The 12,761-nt window shown below is 44.3% G+C and overlaps 1 protein-coding gene and 1 long non-coding RNA gene across 3 annotated transcripts; one reads left to right on the forward strand and one right to left on the reverse strand.

The window, feature by feature from the left end:
- Positions 1-922: 922 nt before the first annotated feature.
- LOC129588550 (muscle LIM protein 1-like) lies at positions 923-4,126 on the reverse strand. The gene is made up of 4 exons (XM_055482827.1): positions 3,916-4,126; positions 3,552-3,698; positions 1,853-2,027; positions 923-1,364 (listed from the first exon to the last, which is right to left on the reverse strand). Exons 2-4 carry the CDS (start codon positions 3,664-3,666, stop codon positions 1,337-1,339), a joined length of 318 nt encoding a protein of 105 aa, XP_055338802.1. The 5' UTR covers positions 3,667-3,698; positions 3,916-4,126; the 3' UTR covers positions 923-1,336.
- A 2,111-nt stretch (positions 4,127-6,237) lies between these two features.
- On the forward strand, positions 6,238-7,574 carry LOC129588620 (uncharacterized). Of its 2 annotated transcripts, XR_008690498.1 has the most exons (3): positions 6,238-6,561; positions 6,795-6,955; positions 7,214-7,574. It is a non-coding gene; the product is annotated as an uncharacterized LOC129588620 (long non-coding RNA). The 2 variants fall into 2 exon arrangements; XR_008690497.1 differs by lacking the exon at positions 6,238-6,561 and having other exon boundaries at positions 6,568-6,955.
- The last annotated feature ends 5,187 nt before the right edge of the window (positions 7,575-12,761 follow it).

Here is a 12,761-nt window from a genome sequence, read left to right on the forward strand (position 1 = left end):
TTCTTATCGTCATCGGTGATGCATTCCTGCCGACGATCCTTGCTAATTAATCGACGGTCGGTTGGAATATCTGAAAGTTCTGTTATATTTCACCAAAATTCTTTAAGTCCTGATGTTTTTCGAAGTGCCGTTGTGGCAGGGCACATCCGGGTCTCTTGGGTACTAATTTTACGGCGAATAGTAATCTTGGGTAATATAGGTAACTTAAATAAGACGAATACATAAGACAAAAGATGTGCATTGCAACTGCCACAAGTATTAATTTTCCAGAGCAGGGTAGAATTGAATTATTCGTCATAGTTTATATTTACGGTGAAGTTAATGGCATCAGAAATCAAGATTTTATTCAACATAGAAGTAGTGCAGCTGAAAGTGTGAATTCTTTTTTGTGCGCCAATTTAATTCTCACTGTACTCGTATCTCTGAGTCAACTGCGGCTCCGGTTGAATTGATTAGATTGTATTGTAGTATCTGTACTGTACTTATAGACAGGACAAAACCCTCATCCCACTGCAATTTAACTGCACTCCTGTTTCCACATCATTACTGGGAATTTCCATGAAATTCCATGGTGAACGAGGACCTCCAATACTGCATGTCGCCGGTTTATGCACTCTGTATTGCATTCTACTCTTGACGCATTGCGTATATTCTATAGAAGTATAGATACTTATATCTTAGTTCTTTGCGAAATTTGGATATGATTACAGATTACAATAATAATAATAATAATAATTATGTTGTTGTGTTGTTGTACATACTTACATTTAGCGAATGCAGCTGTAAAACGTTTAAACTGTAAGAAAATGTATCATTGTGAGGGGCAACCCGTAGGTCTCGCATTGTTACCTGGCGAAACATTATTGTCAGCAATAAGTAATACGTATAGTAAAGATTGTAAATGCGAAATCTCAAATAGCTCTCCACGACATTTGTATTACAACTGGATATTGCTGGTTACAACAAGGAATCTATACAAACTGAACGCCAATCCTGTCAACAAATCGATTGAAACAGCAAGTTCCTAATTTAAACCAGAGTGAAGACATAAAACAAACGTTAACAATTAACTGCCGAATCACAACGTAGTAAGAATTGGATTAATGGCATCTGGAATAGGAGACAGCGCGCAGAAGATAGTGAAGTTAAGGACAGTCTACAGAATCGATATATCATTAGCAGCAATAAAACTATCGTCTTGGAAAATTTTCTGGGATTTGAGATTATGGAATATTTGATGGCATCGGGAATACGTTGTTAATCACTGACTGCGCAGAAGCACTCTTCCACCTGTTCCAGTGTTTCCGTGTACTCGTACCAACGTTTCTGCGCTAAGCTAGAAGTTGGTCGAGTGGTGTGTGTTACTACAAAAAAAGAAACAATTCGTTAACAGCAATTTTAAGCTTTGAATAAGCTAAAAAATATTTTATTTGGTACAGGTCCTTTAAGGTTTCTGGTGTCTATGCGTTCTATGTTTTAACTTACAATTCAACACAATTGACCCGATTCGAAGGTATATATATATGGCGCATTAGCTTAACACAGCTACAGTACATGCTTTCCCGAAGTAAATGTTTTCATTGCATAAATTATAATATAATCGTATTAAACTATTAGTCGTATACAGAATACAGTAATATAACCTCAGGTGGTATTTGCAAATTAGAAAGCTTTATAAATTAAAACTCTGAATGTGTCATCAGTTGCATTAATTAAAATCTAAACCTGCCAGCATTTTGGCCGTTTTCACTGAAAGACATTCTGGGCGAATGTAAACAAGTACCATTAATGACCTTGACAACTACAGTGTAGAGGAAAGGAAACCCACTTTAGGAATTCTGCAAGTTCTTACGTCATTTCGGATGTGCGGTTGCCGAGATGTTCACCAACGTCCATCCCCAGAGTGCCGGCACCCTGACCGAATCCCACTCCTTTAGGTCCGAATTTCCGTCCGTAACAATGCCGACAAAAAATTTCTCCATTGTGCTCGGTCACGTTGGTAGAGTCCAGAAGTTTCTGGCACAGTCCTAAACATCAAGCTCCTTTTGGATATTTGAAACAGCGTTACAGCTAGCTTTTACGATACGGAGTATCCATTTTTTTGTTACTAATTTCTATCCTATGTAACCTAAATGTATATATTGTACAGTAGTTTGAGATTTTATACAAAATGTTTGCACTTCACAAGTCAGTATAGCGCATTTCCCACATAACAAATAAGAGAATCGCTGTAATGGTCATCCAGGGTATTCCCACCTAATTAAGCGTTCCCGTGTAACCGTTTGAACAGTCATCCGCTGACTCTTCCTGTGATATGCTGGAATATCGATTTTAACGATGACTATAAACCTTTCGTAAAGCGCGACGTATTGCATACGCGCAATGCATTATTCTAGGCGTTTGTACTCTGTATACCCATAAAGGATCAACAATCCATTAGACAATTTTTTCAGATTATCTTTCGAAATATGTAGCATTAATGATTACCAACAAACACTCGAACAAAGAAATTATTGTTCACATAGAAAGATGGATGTGGTTGCAAAAGTCCAAAATTCGAGATTCTTTTATGCACATGAAAGTATATTATCTGCATTGCAGTAATGTAGATAATATCATAATTTTACTGATTGACAAAGAAAGCAAAATCAACCAAGCTTTTCTGTATTTGTAGTCTATCTTTCTTGCAGACAGAACTTTATATGTGGCGCTTATACTGAACATTTTCCCCTTACTCTCATAAATTAAGTAAATTCACATGTAGTTTTTAGCGACGTACTGTATATCAGACTTGAAAAGATCTGGTCCGTCTCCGGAAATCTATATTAGCCTTGTTGAACAAGGCAAACTCGAAAACACCTTTCCGGTAGCAATTGATGCTTTGTTAATTACTGCTAGATTACAAACTACTCGTAGGCGCCAAATTTCCTTGCTGCGTTTCGAATACTCCTACCACCTTGCTCCTACCATACTGTCCAGTATCGATGAAGTTAAAATATCTACCAGAAGTATTAGTAAGCTGCTGTTGGTAGATATGACACAACAACGTAATGATTATCTTATTAATTGATCACTATCTGTACTAGATTCGTGAATAAGCCTGTTTAGTGCTAGTTGCGCCTTTTTAGAATCTGATTTTTGTTTTTTAAGGAACTGTAAATGCTGTTATATATATGGTAATAGTGCGAAACACTGTACAATTAACCGATTATAAAATTAGTACGCATGTATTGGCATTTATGTAAAAAAAAACTCCAGCTCTACCAAGAAATTTTTCAGCAGTGATACTGCCGGTAGAATTACGATGAAGTCCGTGTTACTCTATTGACACTGCATATTTATCTGATTTCATTACTGCTGAATTCGCAATGGATTTCTGCAGCAGCATGTGACTTTATCAACAATAAAACAGATTTATTGTGGGGATAGAAAATACTCTCATGGAAAAGGTAGACTGGTTTTCCAAACACATCATCAAGACGTGGTGGAACTGAAGTCATTCATCTACGTGCGTGTGGGGGCCGCGTTTACATATCGCGCTCGAAACTTACCGCACTTGAAACAACTCTTATGCCATTTCGCATTGGCAGCAATACGTTCTTCCGCCGTGTACACAGACTTTCCGCACTTCGGACATTTGGGCTGCTCGGCAGCAACGAATGGCATTTTCGATATTATGAGCTGGGAATATTATGGCACTGCAAAGCAATAACCATTTTATTCAAAAATGTAAAAAGAGCATTTTAAAGCTTCTTACAAATTAAGACAAATCTGCAGTTATATGTATATGTAATAAGTGAACCCAATACTGAATGTCCAATCGTTAGGTATGCGTGTGCACTGTCCACCTTCTGTTACTGACCTTTAAAGTGGTCTGCCAATTACGCTCGAATTGAGGATCTAATTAAGACTTACCAAATTTAATCAGCCGATCAAGCAGGTCCCCGATCCAGTAGAATTCAAACGTAGCGATGGGATTTACCTCTGTTAGTGGTACAAGTTGAACGATCCAACAATGCTGCAGTAAAACGTCTTCGGAAATTCGAAACACTACGCAGGGTCTGCTAGAGTTCAATGAGTCTCAACGACGTTGCACAGCCGCATTATTTTGTCTATGTGTTGTATACATACTGTATGCGGCCGTCGCGTACGGTCTCTTAGTATTGGTTTCCGCTGTAAAGTGTAAACACCAATGTGCATTTATGGTCATTGAGGAGGGGTCTTGGGTAGTCATGGGCCGAACCCGCTCGTACCGGTTATCTTTGATGATTGGGTAAGAAAAGATTTTAATCACCCGTTGGTAAGTTTATGATAGGATTAGTCATCCGCCTAACAAACAGTTCATGATCGGGCCGGCGATCATATTGCCGCGGTGGATTGTACAGGCTATTGAAGAAACATAATAATGTACAAGTACATATTTCCACGACGAAAAGGCAAGCCGCAGGCCATTTAAATACGAAAAAAACCGGATATGTAAAGAACGCATGCGACTATAAATGACCAGATGACATTATTTTAGTAACGGCGAGTGCCGATCATTGCGATGGAAAAATACAAGTAGCACCACCATACAGTGTATTGTACGGTAAAATTAATGCAAGTGCCAGTTATTATCAAGGTCACTCTAAACAGACAGTTTTTTTAAAATTTGGTTGCCATTTTAGTATTTCGATTTCGGTGAAAGTCATGATTGAATACAAATACGCCCTTTGGATATTTATACCCAAAAACCATACTCGTAGTATGCTTAGACACGTACAGATAGTACAAAGTTACAACTATAAACTCATTACAAAATATGAAAGTAAATTTCTAATTGTACAGAACTATACTCAGTACGCCAGTCATACAATAACTGCATGCAGATGAAACTGATCATGAACACTGCATGGCATTCATACAGTTTGAAAAATTTTCAAACTCATCACTCATTGCACCTAGCGGTAAGTTTACAGCACTAGCAATAATTACTGGTACGCGCGTGCGTTGTGCTGGGGCCGAACACTGTAAGTCAGGATTGTTGTTGATTCTGTCGCAAACAAAAGGATTCCCGTGGCATTTACATATTACACAGTATTCGAAATTTCTTTTTGAAGTTTTGGAGCTTTCTTGACTTTTTGTGTAGTTACTGCTTTTCAGTATGTACCTGTACTGTAACCGCAAATACGTCTGAAGTGCCTGAGGTTTACAGTACTTACAGACTGTACAATAAAGCCTGAGTTAACGTATAGACCACGATACCGGACATCACCGGCAAATACAAAACCAGCAGAGGAAGTCGTCTACTGTTTATTTTATTTTGTTACAGAAATGACACAATCGTACTGGCTATCCATAATATTTATGTCCCAAGTGCTGTGATTATAGGGACATCAATCCGATAAAAACGCGATATCGATAACGCTATTTATTCTAGGTTATTTTCGATAAAGGTAACCGTCAGAACAGCTGCGCACAAAACTTCTTGTTTCTTTTCTGTTGCTTCATATTTTATAATACAATTCGTGCAAAAACAGCAAACAAAACAAATGCTCAATGAACAACGAACTTAGAATTTGTTTCAAAATCATAGAATGCACCATTAATATTGCTGCATCTGTCATTTTTAGTATTTGTTTCGCCGTTTTTATTCCTTTAATCAAAAGCTCAAAGAAAAGTTTTTTTCTTACTGCATGGTTATTTGTTTATGGCTCAAGGACACCGGGTCCTTGTGTGATGATAATCTAACTGCAGGAGAAAATCATGTATTTATTCATTTTATTGTATTTATGAAGCGTTCTATACGGCTCAAATGTTTTTAAGACTATTTTTGAAAACTAGAAGAAAGGGAAAGCAGAGCACTAACCAAAACGTGGCACTAACAGATTTTCGTCAAATCTTTTCGGCAGAAGTTTAAAGCCATTATCCGGTAACAACAAGCCTATGTTAGTAAACAACAAAATTTAAACAAACGTTAAATTAGCTACTTAAACAATAGACGTATTACTCGTAATAAAATGTACGAGTATCGTTTTTGTCATTCCTGATTTGTGTGTTTGTATTTTTGAATGCAGCGAGCCGCCAAAGTACAAAATATGATAGTTATAAAAGTGCGTCCTCCCAAGGGCGGTTGCATTGCAAAACTGTTGCTCTCAAGGTAAGAGCCTCGTGGTATCAGCTAGAATTCTGAAAACACGAACCAGACCACAAATTATGACAAAAATTAAAAATGCACTCAAAAGTCAAAACTCAAAACTCAAAAGTGCTGAATGGCAAAATTAGTTATAAGGCATAAGCTTACAGTTTTTAAATATTTTTGCATTATGGGAAATGCGTTGACGCATTAGACTCAGATTTGCAGATTTTCAATTAGTTACATACACTAATTATTTTGTTAGACTGCTTCTGCTAACTTACTGCACTTATGTTCCACTTTATGGTGAGGTATTTTGTGCGACACAGACGTCACAGTGGGGACCACGTGTAGACAGCGTGGAGCCTGATGCAAATCTGTATGTTTTCCAGTTTTCCGTTAGTCTCACTTGTATGACATCAATTTGATCGTTAGCAATATCCGAGGTAATTTCGTCAGCCTCCTTAAGTCGCAGCTAATTTAGCTCTTTACCCGTGACATCATCGCGGGACGTTTGAGATTGCCTGTCTGTCTATAAAAGCCACAGCTGCGCCAGATTGTGAACATCATTATTTTGACTATAGCATCCATTGCATCATGTAGCTGAAGCGAGTAGAACCTGATTTACCCCGCGCTTTCTCGGGCTTTCCCGAGTCGACATGTAGTGTGAACATTGTAGAATTCCATTGCGGACCGGAGACGGTGCGGACGACGGACAGAATGACGACGCCAACCGCGGAAACCCCGCTGGATATTCGGGGATGGAAGCTGGAAGGGGACCGCGGCGACGGTGGCTTCAAGAGCGACCAGCGCGCGACGTCACTGCCGCAGCCAGCCAAGGTAGCGATCTACCGTCAGACGATAAAGTCTGCATAACTCCAGCTTTAAAAAAAAACAGTTAAGAGCAAAATAGTACAGTAGTAAAAAAATATTAACACAATTTATTATTTTGCATTTGTTGTTTGTGGATTTGGTATCAGTTGAGGAATGTTTACAGTTTACTGTTGTTAAATACATGGATAATCGGATAATAATATTTACATTGCTGGTTAGCACGGTGTTGGCGCTTCATAATTATCCCTAAACTGGTTTCTGTAGACTCTGTGGTTGAGTGCGGAAGAAAGTGATCATCGCGTGCTGGCTGATTATATCGAAGGGATGTTAACTGCGGAAAAAGGGGAAACATTACTGGAACTTGGTGCAGACTCTACGAGAGGTATATATTTGTTTGTAAATTTAAGTTTATGGATATCAAGTGTCGAAGCTGTGTGCAAAAGGAAACGGTAACTGAAATTTACAATTTTTCATTTTTCAGTTTTGCTCTTTTTCATTACAGTTCTTTACAATTTTAATTTTGAGGCAGTGATATGGGTTAACATTATTTACGTTAATACCTTGTGACAGGCAAGCACAGAGAGCTCACAGATGACTTTATTGTACTAATAAAGTGGAGCAAATGCCGCGTGATTGCGGGGAAAAACACAACAAAGCCAATGTCTGGCAGAAAAGTGAGCAGTCAAGTTGCTGCGAGCTAGTTCTAGAGCGTAATGAAATGTAGAGAAAGAAATGTGCTGGCGGCAACGGCGTCACGCTGTCCAGACACATGGAATGTGAGTGCGCAGACTGGACTCGTATCCAACGCGAGCGAATATACGCTGAGTCATACAGCGAGAGAGGAGCGAGAGAGCAAGTATGCTCAGTGAGTGCGCCCGCGGTGTATCCGCATAGGCGGAGAGTGCAGTGCAGCCACTCACGTACGTACAAGAGAGGCGAATCAGCATGTGTGCAGTGATACGCATACGCAAAGTGGCGTATCTATCACGCAGGCTGTCGTGCCTCTAACATGCCTCTGGGCGGGAATCCGAGCTCCTGCGAGGATGCTCCGACTCAGTACCGCGCCAGCGTCGCACCTCTCCGGTCGACCCATGTGGGGTCGCCGGTACGCGTCCTCTTCCAATGGGAGTCCGGTGTCTGTTGACCGTCCCATCCTTCACTTCCAGATCCATGAGAGGCAAGCAACTCACGGCCGCAAATCTGGAAGCCGCTCGGGGTTCGTTGTTGGACCGGTATTGCTTCTGTTGGCCTGGCATCTTGCTTCTGTTGGCTCGCGGAGAAAGTAAAGGAAAAGTAATGACAGTTAAGCAGCGCGAAGTAAAAAAGTAATAAAGTTTTAATCACAATTCCAGTGAGCAAAAAGTAAATGCAAAACAGATCTGGTTAGAGATTCTAAGTAAAATACAATTCCGTTTGTTAGAAAATGTACAAAAATACTAAAAGAAAGATCTGTCCTGGGGGCTTATTCCGACTAGGATGACGTCCACGGGTCTTGAGTTTCCACGGGGTCTCCTGTCCAAGTGCAGTCCGGTGTGTCAGGTCCGGGGCGTCGGTTCCCGGGTTACCTCACGTAACCGGTAATTTTCGTCCGAGGTCGGGTAAGCACGGCTGACACTTACGTCCGACTCGTATCTTATCCGTTCCGGAAAGAGAGAGGCACTGTCGCGTTCGCGAATGCCGAAGCATCCTCTCTAAGTAAGGGGAATGGACCAAGGTCCTCAGACCAAGGTCGACCTACTGGCAGGTTTAACCAGCGGTCGTGGAATCCGGCTAAGTCCCGAATTCCAAAGTTCAGGTCAGGTCGGACAAAACCGTACTTGTGTCGTGCGACTTCTGTGGTCGCCAAGTGGTAATGCCGATGGAATGTGGTCGGTTAAAACCGTCAAATCTGCTACCACGAGCCTGGTTGTGACTTCCGATGCGAACTGGCTCGAAGGTCCGGTCGGAATTTGTTGTTCCATCCATCCCCTGTTAATTCACTGTTGGCATCCGACTTGCTGTCGGTTGGGATGGATATCCGACCTGAGGTCGGTCGTAATGTTATCCGACCTGAGGTCGGTAGTAATGCTGTACGACCCGAGGTCGGTTACCACGTGACTGGTCCGTGCAAAGGTCGTATTTCGGCTAATCCGCTGATGTTCTAGGCGAATCCGAACAATCCGGCGTTCCTAACCGACTTCTGTGGTCGATTGGACCGGTTTATCCGACCTGAGGTCGGTGGCAATGTTATCCGACTGGAGGTCGGTTACTCCAAATCCCAGGTCAATTGAGGTCGATTCCTTCCGTCCGGAAGTCGTTTTCCGTGAAGATCTTCCAAGAGATGTTCAACTACCGACCTGTTGTCGGTCGCTTAACATATCCGACTCGAGGTCGGGTGCAATGTTATATCACCCAAGGTCGGTGATGATGTTGTACGACCCGAGGTCGGTTATCCCGTTCGCAGGTCGACTGAGGTCGATTTCATCCGTCCGGAAGTCGTTTTCCGTAAACATCTTGGATGGCGTCTCCATCCACCGACCTGTTGTCGGTTACTTCACATGTCCGACCCGAGGTCGGTTACAACGTTATCCGACCCGAGGTCGGTGATTCCATGATTCCGTGTTCAACCGAAGTGAGTTACGGTATGCAGGCTCAAAGTGGAGCCATACAAGTCCGTTTCGGTGGAATCGTCCTTATAACCGACCTGTTGTCGGTTATTCCACTATCCGACCTGAGGTTGGACATAATGTTATCCAACTTGAGGTCGGTGATTCCTCATCCAGGTCGGTTCCGTCCGTCAAGAGGTCGGTTTCAAGCCTCTGGGCACTCATCCGAGCTCCTCGAAGTCGTTTTCGGAGTAAATTCCGGTTGGTGCCTCTAACATGCCCCGGTTCGGGCTCGCGTTTTTGCCTCTGGACGGGTCCGAGTTCCGTCAAGTTCGGCGTTTCTATGGCGTCTGTTGGCCATTCAGCATGCATTCCTGATTACTTATGGCGTCGAAGGACTTCTGTGGTCCCTTTTAACCAGGTAATCTCTTTGGTTCGTTTTGTGCGTCGGGCCCCGACTTATGCCAGACTGCCCGTTCCCATCCCCATGCAGCATGCAACCTGGGGTAGGATCAGATCACTTCGCCTCCCTGGTTGGAGTTTCTTTGTTCGGTTCCGCGAACCTGCGACGCCTTGCCTCTTCTGTTGGGGGAAGACATCGCACGTCCGCGGGGAATTTTGCTTTGCCGGTGACGCTGGCCAACTGGCCGTTACTGTTGCGGGCAGGTGGTCATCGCCATCGGGGTTAAGAGGGTGCAGGTCGAGTATTCTAACTCGGTCTGCCTAGGGTGTTCCATTTGAGACATGGGGAAGCAGGTCGCGGCGGAGTCGTTGGTATGGTGGCCAAATCACCGTCGCTGTTCCTCTTCAGGTAATGGCAGCACGGTCAAGCCGCGCGTAGTCGTGGTCACCGGTGAATCGGTTGGTTTATCCGATATCCTCCGGGGAGACTGCGGTTGGACTCCAGGTACAGGTTCCTGGTTGAGAGCCTGTAGGTCCGGGTTCAAACGGAGAATCCGTCCAGACTAAAATCGTAGTCAGGTGTCGCGGTTTGCGGTCACCTTTACCGACTTCTGTGGTCAGTGAAGACTGCGATAAAGCCATCCCGTTTGTAATTTCCATATGCTTCCGTCAGGTCGACGTCGGTTGGTCAATGTTTAGAAGGTCGGCTACCGTTGGCAGATCGACTTCTGTGGTCGATTCTAGGTAGCGGGTCATAGTTGACACTATCCGTTCCGTTGCGGTCCAATTGATTCCATGTTGTTTAGGGACTTGTTATCCTATCGGCCGTCCGTTTCTCGGAGTTAACCGTGGGTGCCTTGGCAAGCATGGTCCTGAACACACCGCAGTGCTGTGTTCCGGGCCATGCTAGCGGAATCCTCGCTGGTTCGTACTCCGGAGTCCGGTTGCCGGAGTGTTGATGTCGTAGATCGTAATTAACCAACACGGTCTGTGTTGGGTGCCCTTTTATACCAGGTATTCTTCGGATGTAAGGTTGAAACTTCACCGACTTCTGTGGTCGGCTAAGTTATCCGAGTCGTGATTAGAGAAGGTCCAAGTTCTACCTTAAAATTGGCTGACTTCCGTGGTCAACAAAGGTAGTGGATCGTGGTTCTGTGACACGGTCTGCGTGACTTCCTTTAGCTACCTCGGAAATGGTCAACTTCTGTGGTTGACTGAGGTAACGGGGCACGGTTGAAGTCGCGGTCTGCGAAGTTAAGTCTCTGGGCGGGAGTCCGGTTCTTCGTTCCTGCCTTCGGTTAATTCAGTGCGTCATGTCGTAACAGGTCGGTTTTAACTTCTGTGGTCAATTCCGAACCATGTGACATTGCGGGCCGATGAGGATACCACTGTCTGCGGTGATGAAAGTTACTGGGCGGTTACCCGGTCCCAAAGTCGGCCACGGGTGCCAGGCGAACATGGTGTCGAGAACGTGACAACGTTTTCGACACCATGTTAGCGTAATCCTCTCGGTCTGTTCTCCGGAGTCGGTTAGCCGGAGTAATCTCCTTCGGTAGCAGAACGTGGTTCACGATATGCTATGTTAGCAAGCCGGGGCGTCTGTTGGCTCCGGTGTAGCAGATGTGGTTCTGATCTCGTTCGCGATCTGCTAATGCCATGCTGGGGAACTGAGGTCGGTTGCCCAGTTCTTTCCAGGGGATTCCTTGGAGGACGTAACGGTACGGTGAAAGAACCGAAATACCCAGGTCTGACCACACGTTTCCGGGTCCGACCAAAGAATCCGGCCAACTTATGTGGTTGGCGCTTCTGGCGTATTCGTGGTTCACGTCTGCTTTAGGGTCCATAAAGAAAAGTATCCGTTCCATGTTTTCCATGTCGTTTCTCGACGTGGCTGTTTCTCAGCCGGGCAGGTTCTCCGCTAGGTCGGTTCTCGACTTTGCTGTTTCTCAGCTCGATGTCCCTTCCTTACTGTTGAAGTGGGACCACAGGTTCCTTATGTGGGAACCTGTTATCCCAGGGGGACTGAGATCGGCGGGTCTCCGCCGAAGTAATCTTCGTCGTCATCGTCAGATTTAGGTGGTGGTCGACCAAGGCGCCGGAAGACGTCAGGCTTACATGTTGCTGGTGGTTGCCCATCTGGTTGTGGGGTGCCTTCCTGGCCAGGTTGTTCCGCCCGCGCCTTCTTAGCTTTCTGGACCTTCCTACGGAGTTTATGCGCGTTAGGTACTGCGCCGGGTGCCAAGTCGTCCGACATCCCTTCTCCGTATGGTCTAGAAGTGAATCCGCTAGGTAACGCTTTTTCTTCGCGGTACCACTTCACGAATTCGGCCGCGTCGTCGTCTGGATCTTTGAAGTCCTTGCGGAAGGCGTATCTGGCCGCGTGCCGTTCCTGTATGTAAAGGAGGTCGCGTAACCAAACTGCCAAGATGATGCTTCGCATAGGTGAGCCAAAATAGTTGCGTTTCGGTCCTCTGGTCCTGGTTCTTCTTCCGGCAAGTACTGCAATAAGTCCAGGGCCGCTCGAGCTGCTGCGATTACGAAGGCCGGGTGGGCGTCGGTGATGACTGACAACTGAGCCACGCCTCCAGTTGATCGCGCGAGCTCCGAGGTCCGAGCTGACTTAGACTCGTCCTCCGGTGGACAGAGGTGTGTCCAACAGTGCCGGGTCATGCACCGAAGGCAAGTTTGCTCGATTAATTGGGTGATCCATGTTAGGATGATCGTTCATGCTGAATTCACCCATCCAATTGTTCAGTTGAAATCTGGTCTGGAATCCAGATCGGATGAGGAACTGACGTAGGTTTTCTACCATCCGCCAAATCTGT

Source organism: Paramacrobiotus metropolitanus, unplaced genomic scaffold, assembly GCF_019649055.1.
Source record: "Paramacrobiotus metropolitanus isolate TYO unplaced genomic scaffold, Prichtersi_v1.0 Parri_scaffold0000030, whole genome shotgun sequence".
Taxonomy (NCBI): domain Eukaryota; kingdom Metazoa; phylum Tardigrada; class Eutardigrada; order Parachela; family Macrobiotidae; genus Paramacrobiotus; species Paramacrobiotus metropolitanus.

Bases quoted from the DNA above. Each gene is read 5' to 3' on its own strand.
- LOC129588550 (XM_055482827.1), bottom strand. From the start codon at position 3,666: ATGCCATTCGTTGCTGCCGAGCAGCCCAAATGTCCGAAGTGCGGAAAG. The intron at 2,028-3,551 runs GTAAGTTTCGAG...CTTGATGTTTAG, and splicing joins TAAGAGTTGTTTCAAGTGCG to GACTGTGCCAGAAACTTCTG. The intron at 1,365-1,852 runs GTAAGAACTTGC...CTTTTTTTGTAG, and splicing joins AACCGCACATCCGAAATGAC to TAACACACACCACTCGACCA.